The sequence below is a fragment of the Heterodontus francisci genome, chromosome 2 (genome assembly GCF_036365525.1).
Source record: "Heterodontus francisci isolate sHetFra1 chromosome 2, sHetFra1.hap1, whole genome shotgun sequence".
Taxonomy (NCBI): Eukaryota; Metazoa; Chordata; class Chondrichthyes; order Heterodontiformes; family Heterodontidae; genus Heterodontus; species Heterodontus francisci.
This window is the reverse complement of record NC_090372.1, coordinates 16,095,108-16,120,082: the sequence shown is the minus strand read 5'-3', so window position 1 is coordinate 16,120,082 and position 24,975 is coordinate 16,095,108. Positions and strand designations below refer to the sequence as shown.

The following is a 24,975-nucleotide window of genomic DNA, read 5'->3' as shown; positions in this document are numbered from 1 at the left end:
AAAGTAATGTAGGTAATTTGTTTAATGGCTAACATAATAATTGCCTTCCATTTATTTCTAACCCAAGTTATCAATCCATAGTGCTTTCCTTTAAAGAATGATTGCTATCTTTGCTGCTCCAATGAGGTAAGCTTCAGCAGAGCTGGTGGAAAGCTGCTTTTCCTCATTCTGGAACCCTAATGACTACTGAGGCCATAGTCATCGAGGTGCTCGAGCATATGCCCGAGTGCAGATGCTGCACTGTGGCTACTGCGTTTGCTCCACCCCATTCTCTAGTCCTTCCTCATCCCTTTCCACCTGAGCCCCAATCCCACCAACCTCAGTCTCTCTTTCTCCCTACCCAAGCCCCAATCCACTGACCCTCCATTAACTAGTCTCATTCTCTCCCTTGAGCCATCTCCTGCCCCCTGTCACCTGTCACGCTTTCCCCAACTCCCAGTCACCTGTTAATCTCTCCCCATTCCACGTTGTTCTCTCTCCCCCTGCCCGGTTCCAATATTCCAACACCCCACTCCCAACATCCCTTTTGTCATTTTATCACTCTGAGCGTCCACCCCATCACACACTTTTCCCTATTGTAATTTCCCTGTGCCCCTCTTCCCTGGCTCTGTGCTCACTTAAAAGCTGTTCTTCACAAGCATGTTCCCAGGTCATCGATCTAAAACGTTGGGCTAAATTTTCCCGCCAGATGGAGACGGGTTTGGAGGCAGAAGGGGCTGGGAAAGTAGTGGGAAACCCCATTGGGATGCCTCCCCAGTGCTGCTCCACCTCCATACCACTTTCGCAAGAGTGGGTTGCTGCAGAATTCGCCAGGCAATGAAACCAAGTAAAGCCCCAATCAAGAACCATTTTTGACCCAGCACTCCAACATTCCCAGTGTCGCAAGGGTCCCCCCGCTGTGTCGGGAGGCTGGCGGCGCTACAGAGGTGGCCTCTTTTTAAACGATGGGCCATGGGTGGCTGAATTAATTGGCAGTATCGGAGCCACAATGCTCAGAGGAATCCGAGAGCAGCAGCAGGCACTCTTCCAGAGGGGTCAAGCCTCCACCATTAGTCCCTCACAATACCGCCATCTTTTTTCACTGCTGAGGAGGGAGGTTTTCGTGAGTCCCTCCATTTTGAGGCAACCCCTAGGTCTCCCTCTTTAGCATTGCTCACCTCTCCCAGTCTGACTGCCATTCGGACATTGCTGTGAGCCCTCCTATTGGGCCTTCAACCTCCCTGATCCGTAAGGATGGCGAACACGGAGACAACCAATTAGGAGGCTGCCTCATGTAAAATTGCTGCGGCAGGCGAGCTGAGGCCACACGCAGGCTCGGGATCCACATATGGGTCCCGATATTGGGATCCCAACACCCACAGGAAAATTCAGCCCGTTAACTCTGTTTCTCTGTCCACCGATACCACAGGACCTGCTGAATGTTTCCAGCATTTTCTGTTCTTATTTTATAACATATCGGGCAGGGGTTTCTGCTAGGTTCTGCTGGTTTCTTTCGGGGCACTTTGTCCAAAAAATCAGTCAAACCAGTGCAAAAGATCGAGGAATTTCAAGTGCACATTATGTACAACTCGTGTTTCCACCCACAAAACATTAGCACCTCCGAACGAATGAATCACCCTTGTGAGTTTCAGCTAATTATATCCATTTGCATATGAGGGGGGTCTTAAAATTAAGCTGGTTATTTTTAGACAAAAGGACACTAATAGGAACATTTTAAAAAGCTTTTTTTTTCTTAATTTACTAAGAAGCTGACACTGCATACCAATGTACCTAGTAAATGACTGTATTTTTTTAAAAGTATTTTAGTTATTTAAAAGCAGGTTACCCACAGGCAGTGGACTGGACATTGATTAAAAATGCATTTTTTGGGATAAATTTATTTTCAGCTGCATTAACAAAACTGCACCAGGTTACCACTCTTAAATACATCAAGGTATTTTTCTTAATGATTTTTTAAAAAAATTACTTTCTAAACTGCTGCCTAATTGTGTTGGTTCCTGGGGAATTTTGGGGGCGAGATTTTTACCGACTCAAAACCTATCCATTTGCACAAAATTGATTCCTTTATGTTCAGTGATATGCAAATAAGTTTGAACAGAAACTTGAGCAAAAAAAAGCACTTTGAAAAGCTAGTGCAATTTTGAGCGCAATTTGTGCATTGATTGCCGATTGCACCCATCGCGGAAACCCTTGGCCATCATGTTTGTCTACCAGTAGGGAAGCAATAGTAGGAATTATAAACCTGCAGTACAAACATTGTCATGCAGGCCCCCACCTGCCAAGAATGAGGCATATATATTTCGCCACATGGACATTAAATTTTAAATTGTTACTGGGAAGAAAAGAAGGCCGATTACAAGGGGTTGCCAAGCCCCTGGCTGGAAAGACATTTTTTCATACTAGCAGACAGTGTTGGAACAAAGGAACCAGTCCCTGCTCCCAGTACACAGAAGAGACCTGGTCAAACCAGTCGGTCACCTGCTGGCCAACTAGTGGAGTTTTAAATTGGCGAAACAGTGTTTGAGGACAGAAAGCTGTTTTCTCCTGCACTAACAAGACCTCTCGTAGCTGACTTGCCGCCACCTCTCTCCTGTCTGCTCTCATCTCACTCTCACCAGCTTTGAAATCCATTGAAGACATATGAACCCCAAGAGACGAAAGTCTCCTACAGTGAACAAGGTTTAAGAAGATTACTGGGCCCCAATGAAAAGCAAGATCTACCTATAAGCAAGGACTACAGCGAGCTTGAAGCACAGTAGCCAAAAACCCTCTTCAGAAATTGCCTCAAACCTCTCTATTTTTTCTTCTGCTCTTTTCTGTCTCTATTTGCATGTGCGTATCACGTATGCATTCTAGCGTGGGACGCGGCGTGTATCCATAGGCGTTAACCGAATTAGAGTTTAAGTTTTAATAAATTTCACCTTTCTTCTTTAAACCTAAGAAAGCCTGTTTGTGCTCATTTCTTTGCCTTATAATTGGAAAGTGGTGAACAAGGATTCACCAAGGGGGAGTCAAAACACAGTGTGTTTAAACTAAACCCTGTTACAATAAGACCAAGTGAAGGCTAAAAGGCACCCCTAGACACCTTTCTCACCTGGTCATAATAACATCTGTATAACACCAAGCTGATTAACAGAAATGTTAATAAAATGTTACTGCTGTTCATCACAATAATGATTGTGAACACAAAGAAAACAGTGAAGACACATCATGGGCTACAGTTCACACAACTTTATTATCAAAATATATGCAAGTACAAGAGGCTCATTACTTCAAATCCTTGCAAATGTAAGTAAGATACATTTAAAATCAGTACATGAGGATTACGTGAAAGTGGTTAAAACTACATAATGCTGATGACATACAAGCTTATATTGATGAAAGTTATCACCTTCTGCAAATGAATTACTTATTGTGCTTGTCTATACACGTCTGACACATGTTCTGATTGGTGGTCTCCAGGTTCTGTATTACATACACAAAACATTTCAAACATCTCAAATACAGTCGGCATTGCCAAAAACAGAATACAAATAATTTCCTTTCAGCTAGCCAATAAAGATTGCTACAAGTCACTGGCATGTTATTAAAACACATTTTTAATGCATGAAACTTGCTGAAGTAATAAAATAGCCCAGAATTTAACATTCTATTCAATCACTTTAATTCCAAAGCAAAAAAATATATAAAAGTACCAATGAATTGTTGGTAAATTCCACTGCATGAGTATTGGCCACATTAGCGTCACTTTACTATCACTACCCTGGCTTCTCTTTTTCCTTTTTTAATAAGTGTTTGCCCACTAATTCTCGCCAAGCACTCACCACTCTCTAACTGTGAGATGCAGTGGGCATCCTACTCCTTCCTGGGCTATTGCTCGTGGCATTTTTGAGGTGACTCCCTGAGGGGCACATCTCCACTTCCTTTATTCTGTGGAATTACTTTGTATGCTGTGTACAGCCATTCTGAGGGCTGATCATGTGGGCGGGTTGCAAGTGCACTTAGTTTCCTTTCAGTTCATAGTGCTGCTGATTCAGCACTGAAGCACTTTGCCATCACACTGCCCAGTGTTACTTATAGTTTTTTTTTAGTTTAGTTTAGTTTAGAGATACAGCACTGAAACAGGCCCTTCGGCCCACCGAGTCTGTGCCGACCATCAACCACCCATTTATACTAATCCTACACTAATTCCATATCCCTACCACATCCCCACCTGTCCCCTATATTTCCCTACCATCTACCAATACTAGGGGCAATTTATAATGCCCAATTTACCTATCAACCTGCACGTCTTTGGCATGTGGGAGGAAACCGGAGCACCCGGAGGAAACCCACGCAGACACAGGGAGAACTTGCAAACTCCACACAGGCAGTACCCAGAATTGAACCCAGGTCGCTGGAGCTGTGAAGCTGCAGTGCTAACCACTGCGCCACTGTGCCGCCCTTATCTGCAGATGAGTAAAGGTTTGAGACTCGGTAACACTTTAAATAGCAAGGCTTTTCTCCCAGTTCCACTCTATTAATATATATTTCACTTATAATGGTAGAAAACTACTTTCCCGTCTCGAATAGGTGAATGTTAAGTCGAATTAAAAAATTCTCTTTTCAGCTGCTCTTTCAAGTGCCAGATGTTTTGATTCAACAAGGAGTTGGAATATGGAAATATTCGTGTTTCTGACATGCAACTTCTTAATGCCCTGCTTCTGTAAATGGCATTTACAAGGACAATGTCCCTGTAGTTTCTGTTTCTGAATAAACAGAAGAGTGTTTCCAGCTGCTCTGCTGTGGTCTGATCACTCTCCTGAATGGCTGTTGGCTGAAACAGCCTACGTCTTTCATAATTTTCAACAAATCCTGTCGGAATTTTACCCCAAGAAACGCATACAAGAATGGGTTCAGGCAGGAATGCAGGAAGGCTATACTCTCTGTGATCTGGGTGGCGATGTCCACATTCTTAAGGGTTTTGCAGTCCGTTATTGTAATGTTGACGGCGTCCATAGCTTTCACTATCATGATGCTGTTGTATGGTAATTGTGAAAGGACAAAAACGCTTACCACTGTTCCTATCACCTTTATAGCTCTGTGCTTTTGAAAGTTTTTAGCCTGGAGCAGCTTCCAAATGATCATGGAGTAGCAGAATATCATAACAGCAAGAGGCAGAAAAAACCCAACCGTCACCTGCACAGCAAACCCTGCTGCTTTCAGGATCTTTCCTGGATAGACTGGTAAGCAACTTTTTGGGGCTTCATCTTTTACACTATAGCAAAACTCTGGGAGAGACAACACAATTGCAATTACCCAAACAATTAGTGAGATTAATTTGCTGTGAAGAAGTATTTTGTTTTTTGAAGCACGTGCCTTTATTGCTTTAACAATAACAATGTATCGGTCAATGCTGATGCAGGTCAGCAATAACATGCAGCTGAAGAAGTTTATTTTATAAAGACCCCTAACCATTTTGCACAGAAAGGTTCCAAATATCCATCCCAACTTTGCATCTAGTGCCCAGAATGGTAGAGTGCTGAGGAAAAGGAGGTCGGCAATGGCCAAGTTTAGGAGATAAACATCTGTCATGGTTCTCATTCTCTTGTAGAAAGCATATAGCACTACTACCAAAATATTCCCTGCAAAGCCTGACAGAAACACAATGATATAGAAAGGTGGAATAAAATATTGAGCAAATTGTCTAACTTCTGATCTCCTGCACATTCCACTTGATTCTTCATCATAGTCGAGATAGCCTGAATACTCCAGGTTGTAGTCACTAACTGTTGTGAGTGTAAATTCTTGGTTGTTGTCATCTCCAAGGATTGCCATAACTGGGACCTCACTGGTTACTGTCTCCTGCAATTGAACAGACTATTGGTTAACTAATTACCGTAATAGGTGGTATAAAATAATTAGGCACAAAGGTAGATTTTGTTTTTAAAAGTACACGGCAAGGTTTTTCCCAAAGGAATCATTTCTTAAGGTGGCTTTACAGGCAAGTCCTGCACCAACAAGGGGCAGAATCAAGTCCATGAAATGTCACTTTAAAAAAAAATCTACCATCACAACAGCAAAAGAACATTAAGGGAGTAACTTAGAACTTGTAAAGATTAAAGTGGTGTTGACGTTCACAGCCAAATAGTTGAAGGATTAAATTGATAGAATCTAGGAAAACTCACCATCCAATTTCAGTACTGAGAAATATCCTAAAACATTATGAAGTCCAACTGGCAGGAGAGTTTATTAATTTGGATGGGGTTATCACAGTCCAGATGTAATGTATACTTGGGTCTTGAAGGAGAGCAAAACTAAGTCCCAGTGAGTTTCACCTAGACAGAAAGGAGCAAATTAAAAATCTATATTTAAACGGAGGACAAATCTAAGCCAGATAATTACAGTTCCGTTATACAAGCATCAGTGAATTGTAAAATAATGGAACTTATTCTCAATTGTAAGACAAAAATTAATGGACCAGATTTTTCTACAGCGGGGCATCTAACAGCCTCTGCCATTAGTCAGACTTGCCCTTGCAAGTTTTGGTTTTTAAACTTTTAGCCGAAAGTGTGAGGGCATCTGAGCCTCGATGAGCAAGACAAGCAACTGTGTACCAGCTTAACCAATTCAGAAGGAGGCATACAGTAATTGAATTCAATGTCAAATCAGGTACTGAAAGATAAATAAAGGACATTGACCTGAAGTGTTAACTCTCTTTCTCTCTCCACAGATGCTGCCAGACCAGCTGACTATTTCCAGCACTTTCTGTTTGTATATTAGAGGGAAAGAAAGATTGGATCAAAAAAAAGAGGAAAAAAAGAGACAGAAAGAAGTAAACAAAAATTTAAACATTTAAAAAAAATCTCCAACAGTTGTTAATACCCAAAGAAATGAGGCTCCACACTTGTAAGAGTTAATTTTCAGTGCCAGAGAGGTTAATTAGCAGTAATTAACAATTATCACATCGTTAAAAGGGAGCTTGTACTTGTAATGACAAGACTTAACTTTCTGTGGATAGTTTGATCCATAACTATCGTGCAAGTACAGCAACTTCATGCCGTTCAATGCATTTCAATGGTGTGGCAGACAACAAGCTGCCATTTTTATAAAGCTAATTATGTAGCAGCATAATTGAGACAGCAGCTTCTGGCTATTGACATTTAACTGGGCATTTGCTCCCTGCTTGAGGTTCCTGTACCATTTATGCCTAAATAACAGGGAGCATCATTAGTCTCATTGCCATTATTTTGACAGCAAAATCTGGGCTGATAAGAAACGACTGAACTGGCTTTAGAAGGGGAAGACCCTGCCTGATGTAACTTCATTGAGGTAAAGATACAACGGGAGTGAGCTAAACTATAAACAAAAAGCAAAATATCGCAGATGCTGGAAATCTGAAATAAAAACAAAATGCTGGAAACATTCAGCTGGTCAGGCAGCATTTGTGGAAAGAGAAAAACAGAAGCTTACTGTTTTAGATTGCTGACATTTCAAAGTTCTGACAAAAGGTCACCGACCTGAAACATTAACTCTGTTTCTCTTTCCACACATGCTGCCAGACCAGCTGAGTATTTCCAGCATGTTCTGTTTTTATTTCAGATTTCCAACGTCTGCAGCGTTGTGTTTTTCCCTCTATGAACCAAGCAGTGTTGTCCTGGCTGTTTTTGAGATGGGGAACTCAGGGCTAATGACTATCCTTTGAAGTTGGCAACTGCAGATCACACAGGATATGCGCAGCTCTCTGTACTCTTTTTGAAAAGCACAAACCAGTGTACCATCAGCTCAATGTGCTGGGCTAAAACTAATGGATTTAGGAGTAAACGTATGATTGATGTTCCTAACACAGAGTTTTGCACAATGGATGCACATTTTCAGAATTTGATTGCTGTATTTAACACACCCGATTCACAGTTTTCATAACTTTCTGTCCATTAATTTGAATTTTAATTAATTTAAGGGAAAATGCAACAGCCAGATAAAAATAGTAGTAGTGCTGGAAGAGTTAGTATTGAGTAGTGATTAAGCTGTTACTTTGATAAAATCAGCCATTAACCATCCCTTTGTGTTGCATCCTTCCCTCAAATAAATATTTCTTGTTTCTGATCTGGCAAAAGTATCAAAATAAATCTCCTCGCTACTGGATGTTTACGTACTTACAGACATTACCATTAGGAGATATAGTTTACAACAATAAATGGAATCCATTGTAATCATTTGCCACACACTAGGTCCAATAAGAACTGGTCCCCAAATCATACTGATTTACTGAAACCAAGAACTGACATTACTTTCAAGAGTATTCCAACAATCACTGACAAGGCTTTTTGTTGTTTTTGGCTTCTTATTTTCAGTATTGTGTTAAAACGCCCAAGGAATTTCTGAATCACAGAAGCTTTATCAAGAATTTCCTTGGGAGTTCCTTTGGCAGAAGGATCCAGAACCAGAGGACACCAATTTAAGGAGATTGGCAAAATAAGCAACGGTGACATGAGGGATAATTTTTTTATGCAGCGAATGGTTAGGATCTGGAATGCAGAGCCTGAGTGTGGTGGAGGCAGATTCAATCAAGGTCTTCAAAAGAGAATTGGATAATTATCTGAGGAGAAAAATGTTGCAGGGCTACGGGGAAAAGGCAGGGGATTGGGACTAGCTGAGTTGCTCTTGCAGAGAGCCAGCATGGACATGACGGGCTGAATGGCCTCCTTCTGTGCTGTAACCATTCTATGATTCTATGAGTTCTTGTGATCCATTGCATGGTTTCAATGGAAGATTGGTGGGAGCCAAGCTTATGTGTGTATTTGAGGTGTTCACTCATCTTTGCCTAAAGTTTGGCAGCCAGTCAGAAGAACCTCCATGGAAGTTCACTCCCTTAAGCATCCATGTAAAATACTTTGGCTGTGCACCGATAGTAATCTTGCAAAGATGTAAATCCGGTGTGAAGATTTGATCTGACTCCTTCAAAGCAGAGATTATCTCCTTCAGGGACTCTCACTCCCCTTGAGCTTTGGAACCCAGATTGAGACTGTATTCACACTAAAGATGTAGTGGTGGTGGAAACTGCTTTACACTACACTACGGCTATAGTGCACATGCACCATAAAAATAGTCCAGATCTATAGCTGATCAATAAAATGGCCACAGAGAATGATCGACCACCAGAACAAGCACAATGCAGAACCAAACTTTTGCAATAACATTTTCTACATGCTGTTTTGAAGCATCATCAGTACATTTTAGTCACGCCATTGTAGGTATGCTTATCTTAAATAGTACGCGCAGACCACACTGATCTACATTTTCACTGGGGTTAAATGCTAAAGTGGTATTTGTTTTGTAGATCGGTGCTCAGTTAGGTGGTTTTCAGTTAAACGTTGCATTTTTTCATTCAAACCACTGTCATACAATGATTTAAACCAGTCAGGTGCAGAGCTTGTGTGTACTGGTTAGCCCACATCCTGAATGTTCTCAGTCATTTCGGATCACCACATTGTGCGTTGCATAACGTAAACAAGAATGCAAGGCAGGAGTTGCTTTTTTGCCTCACTATCGCTCTACTTACCCCTGTTTACAGGGTGGTACCAGGACAAAAATTGCAAAATAGAAAACCCATCAACTTACTGCTCAAAGTCTGCCCCTTCCGATTTTCTTGCAGATCTCGATTTAATTAGTCAGCACTCCTGCCAGAAACAGGTGCAGGCATAATAAATATATTTTCATAGACCCCAGTGTCTGGTGAGCCCTTAAATTTCCCCAGTGCTGAAATAAGCTTCTGCGTGGACTCGTCGATTGTTCCAGCCCTCCCTCTTTAGGAACTGTAGCAGCTCCATGATCAGTGTTTGCCCCATTAGATTTCCCACCCTCCCAAATGGTGAACTGCCAGAGATTGTTCCAGAGATATGGTTCAACAATCTATTTGCTTTGTTGATTGTTGCTCTGTAGTGGTTGGACAAGTTGAGCATAGAGTCTCAGACACGTCAATCCTCTTCGTCTTCAATCTTAGTTACCGGAGCAACATTCGTGAGCTACACAAGTGGCCAACTTTTCCCATCTTGTGTGTGCCACCTTACAATTATCTGCATTAAATTAAATCAGTCATTGTTTATAAATTTTGCCCAACTCATTTTATATTTTTTGAGCCATTTCCTCATATTCAACTGCCCCCCTACTTTGTTATCAACTGCAAATTTGAAGAATTTGCTTTGAGTCTCTGAATCCAAGTCATTGACGCAAATTACAAACAGTAGATGTCCCAACACCGATTCCTAGGCCACCCCACTGAACAACTCTGCTAGCCTCATCTTGCCTTGTGTTTGACTTAAGAACTTGTTATTATTGCAAGATTACCGTCCTGCTGTATGTAATATTGCTATTCAGTTGTACCCTGTTATATATGCTGTTACCCTGTTATATATGGTGCTGCAATATTGCTGTTCCATTGTACAATGTGTTGTGATATTGCTATCCCTCTGTGTGGTAATATTGATAACCTTCTCATTTTTTTATTACTTATTACTAACACCAGTTGCCCTGAGAAGTAGTGTTTGCTTTTCTCCTTAAACTTCTGCAATCTTTGCACTCTCACAAATGTGCTGGATTGGGAATTCAGGCTATTGACTAAGTGATGATGAAGGAATTGTAATATATATCCAAATCAGGATGGTATGTGACTTGTAGAAGAACTTGAAAATGATGGCTATCCCCACAATATTGCTTTCTCGGTGGTAGGTCAAAGAGAAGGGAGGTGCTGTCAAAGTAAGCTCCGTGAGTTGCTACAGCGCAGCATGTAGTTAGTAGTAGATACTGCAGCCATTGTACACTTAGTGATGGAGGGGGTGGATATTGAGTCCAGAAGCAAGGGTGGAAATCAAGTGACCTACCATATCCTGGATGGTGTTGAGAATCATGAGTGTTGTTGCAGTCGTACACATCCAGGCAAGTGGTGAGTATTACATTGCACTCCTGACTTGATCATTGTAGATGGTGGATAGGCTCTGAGAGATCTAGAGGTGAGCTGCTCATTACAGTACGTACTGTGGCTGCAGTATGTATAATCTACATGATGCACTGTAGAAACTCCCCAAGCTTATTTTGACAACACCTCTCCTCACTTTGACCTGCCACCAAGAAAGATAAGAGCAGCAAAATGTGGAACTAGCATCACTTTCAACTTGTTCTACAAGTCACATACCACCCTGATTTGAATATATATTACCACTCCTTCATCATTGCTGGGTCAATAGCATGATCATGAAAGCACAAGGACTCCAGAAGTTAAAGGAGAAGGCCCAACACTATCTTATTGTAACCACAGTCTTATACTGATTCAGTTAAGCTTCTGGTCAAGATGTTGATGGTGTGGTGATTATGGCGGAGATGTTCAAGGCCAGTACTGGGTGATTGGTCTTTCTCTTATTTGAGATAGTTGTTTGGTCATTACATCGCATGTTACCTGACACTTGTCAGCCCCTGGTCTGGATGTTATATGGATCCTGCTGTAGGTTGGAATAGGCTACTTCGTCACTGGAAGAACTATGAATGTGAAGTCAGCAGTTAATAACTCCATTCCTGTCCTTATAGTGAAGGAAAGGTTACTGAGGAAGTAGCTGAAGATGGTTAGGCCAAGGCCCTGAGGAACTCTTGCAGCAATGCCCTGGGTTGCAGTAATTGACCTCTGACAATCACATCCACCTTCCTTTATGTCAGATACTACTCCAGCCACTAGAGGGTTTTCCCTTTGTCCCATGTTGACCTCATTTTGATAGCACCCCCTTGGGCCATACTTAGTCTATGCTATCTGGATATGGGGACAGCTGCTGTCACCTCTTCTCTGACATTTATCTGCTGCAATCAAGATTTGTCGCTGTGTTTCTGTTGGAACCCCAAATTGAACATCAAAGAGCTGGTTATTGGTAAGTATCGGTCATGGCACTGTTGATGACTTTTCAGCACTTAACTGATGATAGGAAGGAGGCTACTAGGGTGGCAAGTGGCTGGTTTAGATTTATCCTGGGTTTTTATTTGCAGAAAGGACAAATTTGGTCAATCGTCCACATAGTCAGGTGGATGACAATTGAAATGGACAAATTTGACTCAGGAGGGAGGCTATTCCTGGTCTTCAGCACAACAGCTAGGATGCTGTCAGGTCGCATATCCTTTGCCGTGTTCAGCGCTCTCACCCACATCTCAATGTCGTGTGCAGTGAACCGAGTTGGTTATGTATGGGCCAGGAGTTAAAATCCATCAGGAGCATTCCTCATACCTCCTGAACCCACACAAATACTTCCAGCACTTAACTTTTCAGTTTTGTTTAGCTGCACAGCCCGCTTTTACTGAGTAGAGCACCACGCCAGACATTCCATCAGAGTTCTAAGTATGTATGCCATAGGACCCCAATTTGCATAGATTACCAAATGTCCTGTTTGTCATATCTACCCGGTGTGGGTTTTTGCAGGATAGGAAAGGCAGATGTGTTTCTGAACCTCAGTCCACTCAAGGGAATTTTGTGGTTGTATTTCAATTTTCAAATCTACCAGTCATGTCAAAGTGAAACAGAATGCTCCTGAGCACACGCATCTGCCGATTGTAAATGCCATGAAGCCCAATCCATTTTGAGGTGCAGTTCTCATTTGCATTCAGCTAGTGAGCTGCATACACTAAACCAGTGTTCCAAGGCAGCTTGGCCAGCTGGAACTAGTCCTCACTTGGAGCTTCATGGGTTGGAAGTACATTCCTGCTCCTCCTGGCCCCACGATGACAATGGAAAATTTATTTCAGCCATTGTTTCTGAGCAGCCTGTGGAAGCTCCTTTAAGGACTTCTGGTTAGTGACATCGGATGCTACTACAAATGGAAAAAGCAGGTGTGGTGCAAACCACACACACATTTGTACCTCAAAATTGCAATCAGTGTCCTATCTATGCCATATGATCCTGATTTACATACGAAAAGTAGCCTCACATCTAAAACAGGCAGGCACTCTGACCCCCTGCTAAGCGCCTTGACCAAGGTGGCTGTGTCCAGATGCCAGTGTACACAGGGTGGTAAGTGACCCAAATCTATTGTCCAGCTGCAACAGCCCCATTTACATTGGGCAGAGGCTGGTAAAATCAGCTTCATAGAATCTCTGCACAGTCAGCCAAGCCCTTAATGTCCATGGGATTAAGGGGACAGGAGGCAGCAAGGATATGAAATTGTCTTTGGGACAAGAAAGCAGAGTAGGAGTGAATGGTTGTTTTTAAGAGTGGAGGGAAGTATGCAGTGGTGTCCCCAGCAGTCGGTATTAAAACCAGTGCTTTTTAAAAAATATATATTAATGACCTGAACTCAGGTTTAAAGGGCTTAATTTCCAAGTTTGCAGATGGCACAAAATTTGGAAAAGTAGTAAGCAGTGAGGAGGATAGAAGCAGACTTCAGGAGAACATAGACTGGTGAAATGGGAAGACATATGACAGGAAATTTAATGCAGAGAAGGGTGAAGTAAAATGAAGAGAGGCAATGGAAATAAACGGTACAATTTTAAAAGGGGTTCAGGAACAGAGAGCGATGGGGTCACATTCACAAATCCTTGACGTTGACAGGACAAGTTGTAAAAGCTATTAAAAGGATTCTCGGCTTTATAAATAAGACGCATAGCATGCAAAAGCAAGAAGATTATGCTAAATCTTTACAAATCACTGGCTATATCCCAGCTAGAATGTTGTGTCCAACATTGGGTACCACACATTAGTAAAGATGTCAAGGGCTTGGAGATGCTGTGGAGGAGATTTACTACAATAATACCAAAGATGAGGGACTTTAGTTACATGGAGAGCAGAGAAGGTTAAGGGGAGATTTAATGAAGGTGTTGAAAATTATGATGAAGAAGAAAGACTTGCATTTATATACTGCCTTTTTTACCTCAGGACAACTCAAAGCATTTTACAGGCAATTAAGTACTTTTGATGCATAGTCACTATCATAATGTAGAAAATGCAGCAGCCAATTTACACATAGTAGGATCTCACAAACAGAAATATGATAATGACGAGATAGTCTATTTTAATGATGTTGGTTGAGGGATAAATATTGGTCAGGACGCCAGGGATGACTCTCCAGCCTCTTCATCAAATTGTGCCTTGGGATCATTTATATCCAAATGAAAGGGCAGACGGGGCCTCGGTTTAACATCAAGTCCAAAAGACTCCATCAGTACTGCACTGAAGTGTCAGCCTAGATTTTGTGTTCAAGTCTCTGGAGTGGAACTTAAACCAACAACCTGCTGACGAGAGGCAAGAGTGCTACCCACTAAAGTCATGGCTAATACTCGAGGGTTTTGATAAACTTTTTCCACTGACAGAATGTTCAGTAATCAAAAGACATGGCTTTGAGACAATTGGCAAAAGAACCAAAGGGAAGGTAATGAGAATATTTCTTTTATTCACTGAGTTACAAACCAAAGGTAACGTGAGTAAAAACTTTTTTTACGCATTGAGTGGTTAGGATCTGGAATGCACTGCCTGAGAGTGCTGTGGAGGCAGATTAAATCATAGCTTTCAAAAGGGTATTGGATAATGATCTGAAGAGAAAACATTTTCAGGGCTGCAGTGAAAAGGCGGGGGAGTGGGACTTGCTGAGTTGCTCTTGCAGAAAGCCAGCGTGCACACGATGGGCCGAATGGCCTCCCTCCTGTGCTATAACCATTCTATGATGCTATGGTTCTGAGTTGTTAGGATCTGGAATTTGCTGCTGGAAAAAGTGGTGGAAGCAAATTAAATAGTAACTTCCAAAGAGGAATTGGTTATGTACTTGGAAACAGAATTTATTTGTAGGGCTATGGGGAAAGAGCAGGGGAGGGATTAACTGATAACTCTTTCATAGAGCCAGCATAGGCACGATGGGCTGAATGGCCTCCTGGCCTTTTACAATTTTTTACTGTTCTATGATTCAATATTCAATAATAGTTGGTCTTCAATTAGTGTTGTCTAATTCCTTTCTCCAAACTCTTTGCATTGTTCATCATTAAATACTTATCCAATTTCCTTTAAAATTTTCAGTCTTTTCCTTGATAGTCATTTATGGTAGAACATGCCAGGTTTTAACAATCCCCTTTGCCAAATAAGTTCTAACTATCCCTCTCATTCCTCCAGTCATAATCCTGTCAATTTCTTCATGATGTAGAAACAATCTTCAACTATTTGCTCTCTCAAATTTTGCTTAATTTTGAAATTGTATGTTACATTCTCCCCCTCACCTCTCTCTTCGGCAATTTTCTGAGCCTTCAGAACTATAACCTCCATGAATATATCGCACTTATACATCAAATTCAATTAAAGTATTTTTGTATAATTATAGTATGAAAGGTCCTAAATGTTATATGATTTAGCAAAAATATGACTTTACATTAAACTGAATCAGTAGGTGGAACACACATCTGAACATCCCAAACCATATAGAGATTAAGGTTTCACCGTGCAAACTCCTGGGAGTGCAGTGTCAGGATTGAATATTGGGTTTGAGATTGAATGTGTGTATCAAGATGGAAGATTGTACCCATGGCCGGTCCCAGGGACATTGCCCAAACCTTTTGTTGTATCAATACTTGGTCAGAGTTTAGCTTTAAAAATTTATATGTCTAAAATATTAAAACTCTTCTTTGGCCTCCTTATCTCGAGAGACAATGGATAAGCGCCTGGAGGTGGTCAGTGGTGTGTGGAGCAGCGCCTGGAGTGGCTATAAAGGCCAATTCTAGAGTGACAGGCTCTTCCACAGGTGCTGCAGAGAAATTTGTTTGTCGGGGCTGTTACACAGTTGGCTCTCCCCTTGCGCCTCTGTCTTTTTTCCTGCCAACTGCTAAGTCTCTTCGACTCGCCACACTTTAGCCCCGTCTTTATGGCTGCCCGCCATAAACTATATAAAATATTAAAACTAGAGTGTGAATAAAGAGAAACTAATCCCGCTGGTGGGGAAGTCCAGAACCTTAAAATCAGAGGTAGGCCATTCTGGAGTGATATCAGAAAGCACTAACTCACACAAAGGGTAGTGGAAATCTGGAATTCTCTTCCCCAAAAAAGCTGTTAAGGTTGGGAGTCAATTGAAAATTTCAAAACTGAATTTTTTTTTTAGATTGTTGTTAGGTATGGTTATGGAACCAGGTTGGTTGATGGAGTTAAAATACAGAGCGGCTACGGTTTAATTGAATGGCAGAAGAGGTTGGAGGGGCAGAATGGCCTGTTGCTGCTGTTACATTTCAACAATGATTTGTGAAACAGAAGCCAAATTCTGAATCATTCTCTGTGTAAAGAATTTGTTTCAAACGTTCTGTATTTCTTATCTTGAATCTGATACTGTCATCCTAAACAGTGAATCAATTTATCACTATTTACCATGCAATAACTTCATAATCTTGAAGACCCCAGTGAGATCCTTCTCAGCTCCAGTGAAAAAATCCCTAACTTCTCAAGTCTGTATTCATAACTCTAACCCCTACCTCTGGCAACTTCCTAACAAATATGTCCTGCGCCTGTGGCCATTCCTTTATTTCCTTTTGGAGGCTACCAAAAAGCCCCAATTTCACGATTATCTCTAATCATAAAAGCTGACAGGACTTTGTTTCCAAATAGTTTTGAGAATGAGAAAAGACTAATCAGTGATTTTTGCAATGCGAGGTGTTCACATATCAAAGGAGTTTCAATATGAGTGTTAGTCATTGGCTTTTACCCTGGTGACATGCATATATGCATACCCCTCAAATCAGTTACTTTCTTGTTTAACAACGTTGGGTAGAGTAAGACTAGCCCCTCAAGCATATATTATTACACAAATTACAACATGCACCTGCAAAACAAATCTTAGCTTTTCCTGAACTCTTAGGAAAGTTTAGAAAAAACATTTGTCCCACCAATTGACTGCCCTATAAAACAAACTCTACCTTTTTACCATAACCCACAATCCATTCTTTCATCAGAAACATTTGTAGCTGCTATTGAATCTACGTATTACATTACACTGTCACAATGTCTAGTCATTAACTCTTCACAGAATTACTATATGCAGCAGAGAAACAGGGAGTTTGGCACAATTTGTTCCTGCCTGTGTTTATGCTGCACGCGAGCCTCCTCCCAACCCTCCTCATCTAACTCCATCAGCTTACCTTTTGATTCCTTTTTCCCTTGTGTTTATCTAGCTTCCCCTTAAAAGAATTTATGCTATTCACCACAACTATTCTTTATGGTAGTGAGTTCCACATTATGGGTAAAGAAGTTTCTCCTGCATTCCTTATTGAATTTATTAGCGTCTATCATAAATTTATGGCCTCTAATTTTGATTTTCCTCACAAGTGGCAGTATCTTCCCTATATCTACCTTAAAAACTCCTGTCATTATCTAAAGACCTCTGTTAGGTCACCCCTCAGCTTTCTCTTTTCTAGAAAAAAAGAGCCCCAGCCTGTTCTATCTTTCCCAATAGGTATACCCTCTTGGCTCTGGTAGAATCCTTGTAATTCTACTTTGCAACACGAATGGAGAAGGAATCTGGCCCTTTTGTGTGAAAAAAGTCTGACTTAGTTGCCTAGTTGTTCCTAATTTTAAATGTCATCACAGTTTTTAAGTTTTTGTCTGGGTTATTAATTTTTATGAGTCCCCCTCCATATTTCTTTTTATTAGGCTAAGGTGTTCAGAAGGCTCAATACCAACGCTCCGTTTCTTGAGAAGTCACAATTAATTTTTTGAGATTCCAATTAAGCCTTTGCCCCTGCAGTACATAGGAACATTGGAACAGGAGTAGACCTTTTGGCCCCTTCAGCTTCTTCCACCATTCAATTAGATCAAGGTTGATCCATATCTTAACTCTATGACACGTCGTGGTTCTGTAACCCTTAATACCCTTGCTTAACAGCTGCAGCTTTATCTTGCTTGCTCTGGTTCCTCAAGTCCCCAATCTCAATTCACTGGTTCATGTGGGAATCTGGTAGAACAATGCAGAGCAGGTAAGTAGTGTCGCTCTGGAGGTTATGGTAGCTCTAAGATGACACACTTGCTACGAAAGATTGGAACCAACTCTGTGGAAGTTGCAAATTGATATGTGAGCCAGGCAAGTCTGTAGTAATCCAGTTTAATATTGATGATTGACTGGTTCAGTAATAGGGTAGATCTATCAGCGAGGGCTAAGATTTTTCCCACTGGGCTTCAGGCAGGGAATGCCCTAATAGGCAGGATGGTGCAAGCTGTCAGATAGCATGAACCTTACCAGCATTCTCTATTGATCAGCTGTGCAACTTTAGCTGGGTAAACTTCAGAAGTAATTCTTACAACATTTGGCAGACCCTAAAGCGTTTGTTACCCCCAACTTGTGCCCAAGTGTGCGCCTTTGGGGCCAGTGTGCACTTTTCATATCAAGAAACAGCATCCTCTCCTGTGTGTCATTTGGCTTGAAGACTCGTAAACATAGTTGTGGGTTTTCGCACCTGTCAAACGGTCTGTTTAAAGTGGGCCCCCCTCCTGCATTATGGGGAAACGATGTTCTCTGCTCGCCATAAAAAAACACACACAAGGGAATCTGGAAAGAAAACTGAAGGAGGAAACGGAAATGTCCAAAGAAATTGTTGAGAAAAAGTAAAGCAAGAAAGAAAGAGAGAGAATGAAGAACTAAACGATTCTACTCGTTGTATTATCAGTAAGAAAATCAAACTGATTTGGTTTGGAAGAAAAATAGTGAAATATAACTACAGGTAAAGACAAGAATGGAGCGTGGCAAGAAAGAGAATAATACGCTATGACAAATAACTAGCATTTGTTTTTCATTGGCCCTGTCATTTCTCCATCAATGATTAAAGTGGGTCATAAATTATAGAATGCACTACAATGGTGTTTTATATTTTAAATCTCAGACTAAGTTTAGTGATGTGGAGTCAAGGAATAAGGAGCAAGCTGGCTACAATAGGGTAGGAGCTAAAGGTAGTTACTCAGATTGGTGGAAGGTTGGAAGTGATATTCCACAGGGATCAGTTTGGGACCACTGTTGTTCATTATTTGCATAAATGATTTGGATTTCAGAATTGGAATTTCAAAATTTGAGGATGACACAGAATTGGGGGTGTAGTTAATACGGAGGTGGACTGCAACAAGATACAAGAAGACATTAATAAGCTTGCAGAATGAAAGTGTAAATGTCAAATGAATTTCAGTATCAGTAGATGTTCATTGTTCATTAGGATCTGTTTCTGCTGATTGAAGAGAAAAAATTTGCTGGGCGACCGGGAAAACATGGGGAAGTGGAACTAGCTGAATTGCTCTTGCAGAGAGCTGGCACAGACACAAAGGGCCAAATGGCCTCCTTCTGTGGTGTAATTATGCGATGATTCCATGATCTCATTCTATGTGAGATCGTGCATTTTGTTTGGATGAATAAGGAGGTCACATACCCCTTGTAAAATAAAAAGGTAGAGGAGCAATAGGATCTGGGGATAGAAATTCACAGATCATTAGAAGTTGCAACTGCAGGTTAACAAATCCATAAAAAGTGCAAAGCACTGGAGTTAGTTTCTAGAGAAATAGAATTTCAAAGCAGAGAAGATGTGTTAAACTTAGATACAATCTTGCTTACACCACACTTAGGGTACTCTTCACATTTCTGGTCTCCATAGTACAAAAAATATACAGGCACTGGAGAAGGTGCAAAAAATCATTTACAAGGATGATACCAGAACGGAGATGTTATAACTATCGGGAAAGATTGATGAGGTAGAGTGGGAGGAAGCTCTTGTGGAGTATAAACACAAGCATAGACACCTTTGTCTGAATGGCCTGTCTCTAAGCTATAAATTCTATGTAAATAAGCTCTATTCCTCCAGTGGTTTCTCTTGCTACTGTACAACAAGATGACCAAATCTTTCCCCACTGCCCCTCCACTCTTCATTGCAAAAGCCTTGTGTATCCTTCAAAACCCACGCAACGTTCACTGAGCATTTACAACCGGCATGAAAATTCAAAAGATTGTTGATTTTTTTATTGCAGTGACAGTGAAGTAAGAGCCTGAATGAACTCCTGAAACTGGGTTACAGTCAGGGTTTAAAAAAAATAAAATTAGAGTGTTGAAACTGTCGTTTTATTTTACGAAAATCTCCTGAAGTAGGTAAGAATTCACCCTGACCTAGGAGGTCTGTTGAGTCTCCTGTTAACCATTGTGAAGATTCACGTACAGGAACCTACATAATAAGATGTACCGAAGCAGAGGAAACCTTGGAAAAGGATACCTACCATTCGTAAAAGAGTGAACATATCCCATAAAAATCACACATTAACTATTGCTTTTTGTCCATGGAAGATCAGTTCTCTCATCTCATAAAATCAAAAGAAGTTCCAGCCCAGAGGCTACCTTGTCTAATCCCACACTTCTGCACAATCCCCATTACTCTGTATATTTTCCTATTCTCAAGCAACTTTCTTTGAAAAGAATTAATGGTTGTGCTTCAACAACAGTTTGTGGTCGAGAATTGCACAGTCAAACCATCCTCTATGTCAAGAAATGTTTCTTTTTATTCTGCTTATTTCAGAATGAAGAGTTGACGTTAGTTGAATTATTAATACAGAATATCCCAGAATAGTACTTTGATGATTAATAAGTAGTCTCTTTGACATCCGTGCTCCAGATTCAATTAACACGACTGACCAAACTCTTAAGAAAAGTGCTTTGACAAATTGATTGCTACCTTCAGGAAAGAAGCTTTGAGCCAAATCTTCTGTGTGGCTGTTGAGTTGAATTTCTTGCACCCTCTGCACCAACCTACAGCGATCAGTCCCTCTCCCAGAGAAAAGGTCAGACTTGCCTGTCAGACTTGTCTTCTGCCCTTTGAATTGCCCGTTTCCACTTGTGCGACGTGCAAGATCACCATTCAGCTGCATAACACTGCCAACAGGTTGTTACAATTTATATGCTGAGAACTGACCACAATGAACGAAAGCAGCTCGCAACCACAATAACATATAGATTTTTGTTACTTTTGTTGGGAAACTGGTTCACTGGAGTAGAGCTGTATTAAATGTGGGTTTCATGCTCTGACACAAGTCCGAACTTGAAAATCTAGCAAAAGCTAATTTAGAAAACACCATGCTTCTGAATTTCCTTGTTATCTTCAGCACTTGCCTTGTAGTTACCTCGTTGTTGTGCTGAAAGGAAATTTGCTTTTTAGTATATTTGGGTACATTTACGTCTGTATTGCACTAACTACAAATTTCCTCCATTTGTTAGCGCAAATGTGAGTTTATGAAAGCCCCTCAGGGTACATTTGCATAGCTCTACTTTTCAAGTGCACAGACGTTTCCTGGGTTTATGGTGCTCCTGCAGTTTAACGTTGCACCTACAAAAGCAGTCGAGCAGATCACCCTAGCAAATGTGACAATTTTATATTTTGAGTTGTTGAGCTGAAGGGGGCACCAGTTCCACTTACTGATTGCAGGCTCCCCAGTAACATTTTTTGAATCCGAGGGTGCAGGTTACCACGAGGGCAGAAATGTGCCACAGAAGGTGCCAACCGAACAGCCGCGGGCATAAGTGAATAGGTAGGGGTTCCAATCCCAGGGCGTCCAGTTCATCTGTGATGGGAACCAAGCCTTGTTCTCAATCGCTACTGCAGAGTATCACAGGGCAGTCATTAGTACCGATCAACTGCAAGAACAGCAACTCAGCCAGACCTTCTTTGACTCACTATACAAACCAACAACACAATGAAACTCCTTTGCACAGCAGGGCTTCACCATAAGTATAACCTGAGAGAAGAAGTCCACAAAAATATGCTTCCAGGATATATATTTCAAACCTAATGATACAGTGTATTGAAAACATAACCAACGATTGCAATCAAAACATACCTATACAATGTCTTTCAAACAACAACTGTCTATTCCAAATATGACTATGCACTATATTCAAACATAATTATACATTGTGAACCAATCGTAATTATACACTGAATTCCAATCATAACTAGACTGTGAATTCCAATTGGGCCTAATTTTAACACTGTGTATGTGGGCTGAACTTTTAGGTCCTGCCGGGGACAGGAACAGAGGCGTGCGGGTGATGAGAATACCAGCTGCGGGCAGTGTGCCAGTCTCCCGCTGCTGTTCCCAGCACCAGCAAGTTTCACCAGAACGGGCGGAGGGCAGTGCTAAGAACCCACCCAGTCCATTAATAGGTGAAATGAAGATAGTTGAAGAGCTCATTGAGGGCCATGTTGAGATTTTAGAGGGGTGCACAGGCTGCATGCTGGGTCCAGGGCAGAACAGGTACATGGAGGCGGCAACACAGCAGGGGAGTCAGTCCAGGCCACCCTCAACAAATTAGGTGGGTGCATAAGGGGGCGTATGGCTCAGAGGATGACTCCGCCATTGGCACACAGGTGTCATTGGGTCAGAACAGGTTGCAGGGAGAGTGGTCAGTAAGCACTCAGGCAATGCAAGGGGTCGTCACCCTGCTGGCATTGTGGGGTCATATGAGGAGGGAGAAAAGCCTCAAGAAACAATTGAGAGGTCATCTGAGCACAAGGAAGGCAGCAGCTGGCAATGGACTGTGACTCTTAGATTTTGGGACCTGTGGCAATGAGGAGCAACAGCCTCCGCAGGAAGGGCGCAACCCCTGGCATCAGGAGGGGGACAAGGGGCAGAAAGGCAGCGGAGGCCATGCCCTGAGCATAGGATCTACTGCCAAAGACAGAGCTATCTTGAGAGGACCGAGAACCAATGCCGAAGGACACTGCGCTGATCCAGGCAGATGGTCATTGACATTTGTGCCCTCATTGCAGAAGACCTCACTCCTCACAGCACTGCTCGCAGTGTCCTTCCAGTAGCCGTGAAAGTCACTGTAGCCTTGAACTTCTTTGCCTCTGGCTTCTTCGAAGGACCAGCTGCAGTCCTGGGTGGCACCTCTCAAAAAGCTGCACACCACTGCACCTCGCAGGTCACTGATGCCCTAATTATGAGAGCTGGGCAGACAGATGAAGCCTCACAGGCACAGAGGGCAGTGGGTTTTGCCTCCATCGCTGGATTCCCCCAGGTGTTGGGCATCATCGATTGCAGCCATGTAGTCAACAAGGCACCAAGTGAGCAGCCAATCACATTTATTAACAGGAAGGGCTTCCACTCCCTCAAAGTTCATCTGGTCTGCGACCACAACAAGAGTTTCCTCCATGTGTGCGTTCGCTTTCCTGGCAGCTACCATGACTCCTTCATTCTCCACCAGGCCAGGCTGCTTCAGATCTTCACTCCAACCCCCAAAATCCATGGATGGATTCTAGGGGACAAGGGATATCCTTGAAGAGATGGCTACACACACCTCCACAAGAAGCTGGGACAGTGGCACAGAGGCGTTACATCTGAAGCCATCTGCTCACTAAAACAACCATCGAAAAGGCCACTGGGCTTCTGAAGAAGTGGTTTTGGTGCCTCAATCAGTCGAGTGGTGCCCTGCAATACACTCCTGCAAGGGTCTTGCTCATTGCATGGTCTGCTGTGCTCTCTGTAAAATGGCCTTCCAGAGAGGTGTAGACCTTGAAAAGGATGAAGGCGTGGTTGGACAAAGTTAATCGGAGGAAGAGGAGGAAGATACAGAGCACAGACATGCCCTGGCTGTACAGGAGGTGGCCAGACCAGAGTGGGGGGCGGGGGTTCTCAAGGGTCTCATCAGGATGCCATTAATATCAAGGATAATCTGATTCAGTCTCGTTTCAGCTGAGCTCCTCTGGCCCAGCAGGACTAGCAAGGTCTGAAACTGACTTTGAGCTGCCTGTGAGAACACTTCCACTGAAAGCGCAGCCTGAAACAGATCAGTTCTTACCACCAATGAAGGATGCACATCTGCCCAGAGGCTTCACTGTCACCAGCTCCCCTTCACCACCTCATTCCGCTTTTCTTAATAAGAGAAAGCCTACGAGTCAATCCTTACATGGTGTTCCCAAAGACAAAAGGTGCACAGTTACAGGTGAAAGAACACCAGTGAACCACTCAGTACCTCCGCTCTCGGCCACTTCTACCCATGGTTCCCCTTGTGGCCTCGGAGGAGGTGGAGGCAGCCTGCTCACTTGCCTCTGCCTGTGGCTGAGATGCACATGGCGGTCATCCTAGTCATGGAGGTGGCAGTGGGGTCACCTCCAGAGGCTGCTGCACCAGCGTCATTGTAGGGGCAGCCTCTGTCACTGGGCTCTGCGGCATAAGTGGTCCCTCAGTCAGAGGGGCCAAGGAGGCCGATGATGTTGAAAGTGCCCCATGAGGTGGGGCACCCTCATTCTCCTTGGTGACTGGCACTTTGGATGGCAGTAGGGGACCTATTCAACTGGCGTCCACTCCAAACATTTCTCTGCCATCAGCGCCACTGACTGGTCAAGGCTAGAGCGTGGCATGTATCCTGTGAACATCTGTGCGCAGTTCCCGGATCCAGTCCGTGTTCTGCCGCATATGGATCACCATGATGTTGGCCATTCTCCAAATGCAGGAGCTCATGCACCTAAAGCCCTGAGACATGGTGGCACACATGGGCTGGATGGACTCCTCCATTCTCAGCCCATGCCCGTGCACTGCCTCAGGGAACTCCCAACACGTGGAAGAACATCTGTTGCTGCCGATCCAGGTACAGCCTCCCTTCCTGTGACTCCCGAGGCCCTGCATATGTTCCCAGCTGAACAAGACTGTGGCTGTCCTCCAACCTCTAAGGGGGACTGCCCACAGCAGCCTCAGCCTCTGCCTCTGCCACCTCCCCCTGTACACCAGTGACATGCTCATCATCCAGTGCCACCCTACCTATGCTCACACAAGGACCCACCGAGGTGATTGTATCTGTGCTGGTGGAGGGAGTGCTTGTAAGGTGTAATGGTGCTTCTTCTGAGCTCTGCTCTGACAGCAATTGGCCCAGTGATGTTGCAGGGATCAGTCTTTGTGCCTCAACATCAGCAGCTGTGGGAGAAACAAGAGATCATTAGAACTAGGCTTGGAGAGCAGAATCCTCTGCAGTGCTGAGGCTTCCCAATGCA

The 24,975-nt window shown here is 42.6% G+C and overlaps 1 protein-coding gene across 3 annotated transcripts; it reads right to left on the bottom strand.

The window, feature by feature from the left end:
- Positions 1–3,216: 3,216 nt before the first annotated feature.
- On the bottom strand, positions 3,217–20,878 carry LOC137382646 (C-C chemokine receptor type 9-like). Of its 3 annotated transcripts, none has more exons than XM_068054867.1 (3): positions 20,665–20,878; positions 6,168–6,317; positions 3,217–5,844 (listed from the first exon to the last, which is right to left on the bottom strand). In XM_068054867.1, the coding sequence occupies exons 2-3, from the start codon at positions 6,168–6,170 to the stop codon at positions 4,717–4,719; spliced, it is 1,131 nt and encodes a 376-aa protein (XP_067910968.1). In that variant the 5' UTR covers positions 6,171–6,317; positions 20,665–20,878; the 3' UTR covers positions 3,217–4,716. The 3 variants fall into 3 exon arrangements, with proteins under 3 accessions (XP_067910968.1, XP_067910975.1, XP_067910983.1); XM_068054874.1 differs by having other exon boundaries at positions 20,782–20,869; XM_068054882.1 differs by lacking the exon at positions 20,665–20,878 and adding an exon at positions 6,681–6,757.
- Between the last annotated feature and the right edge of the window lie 4,097 nt (positions 20,879–24,975).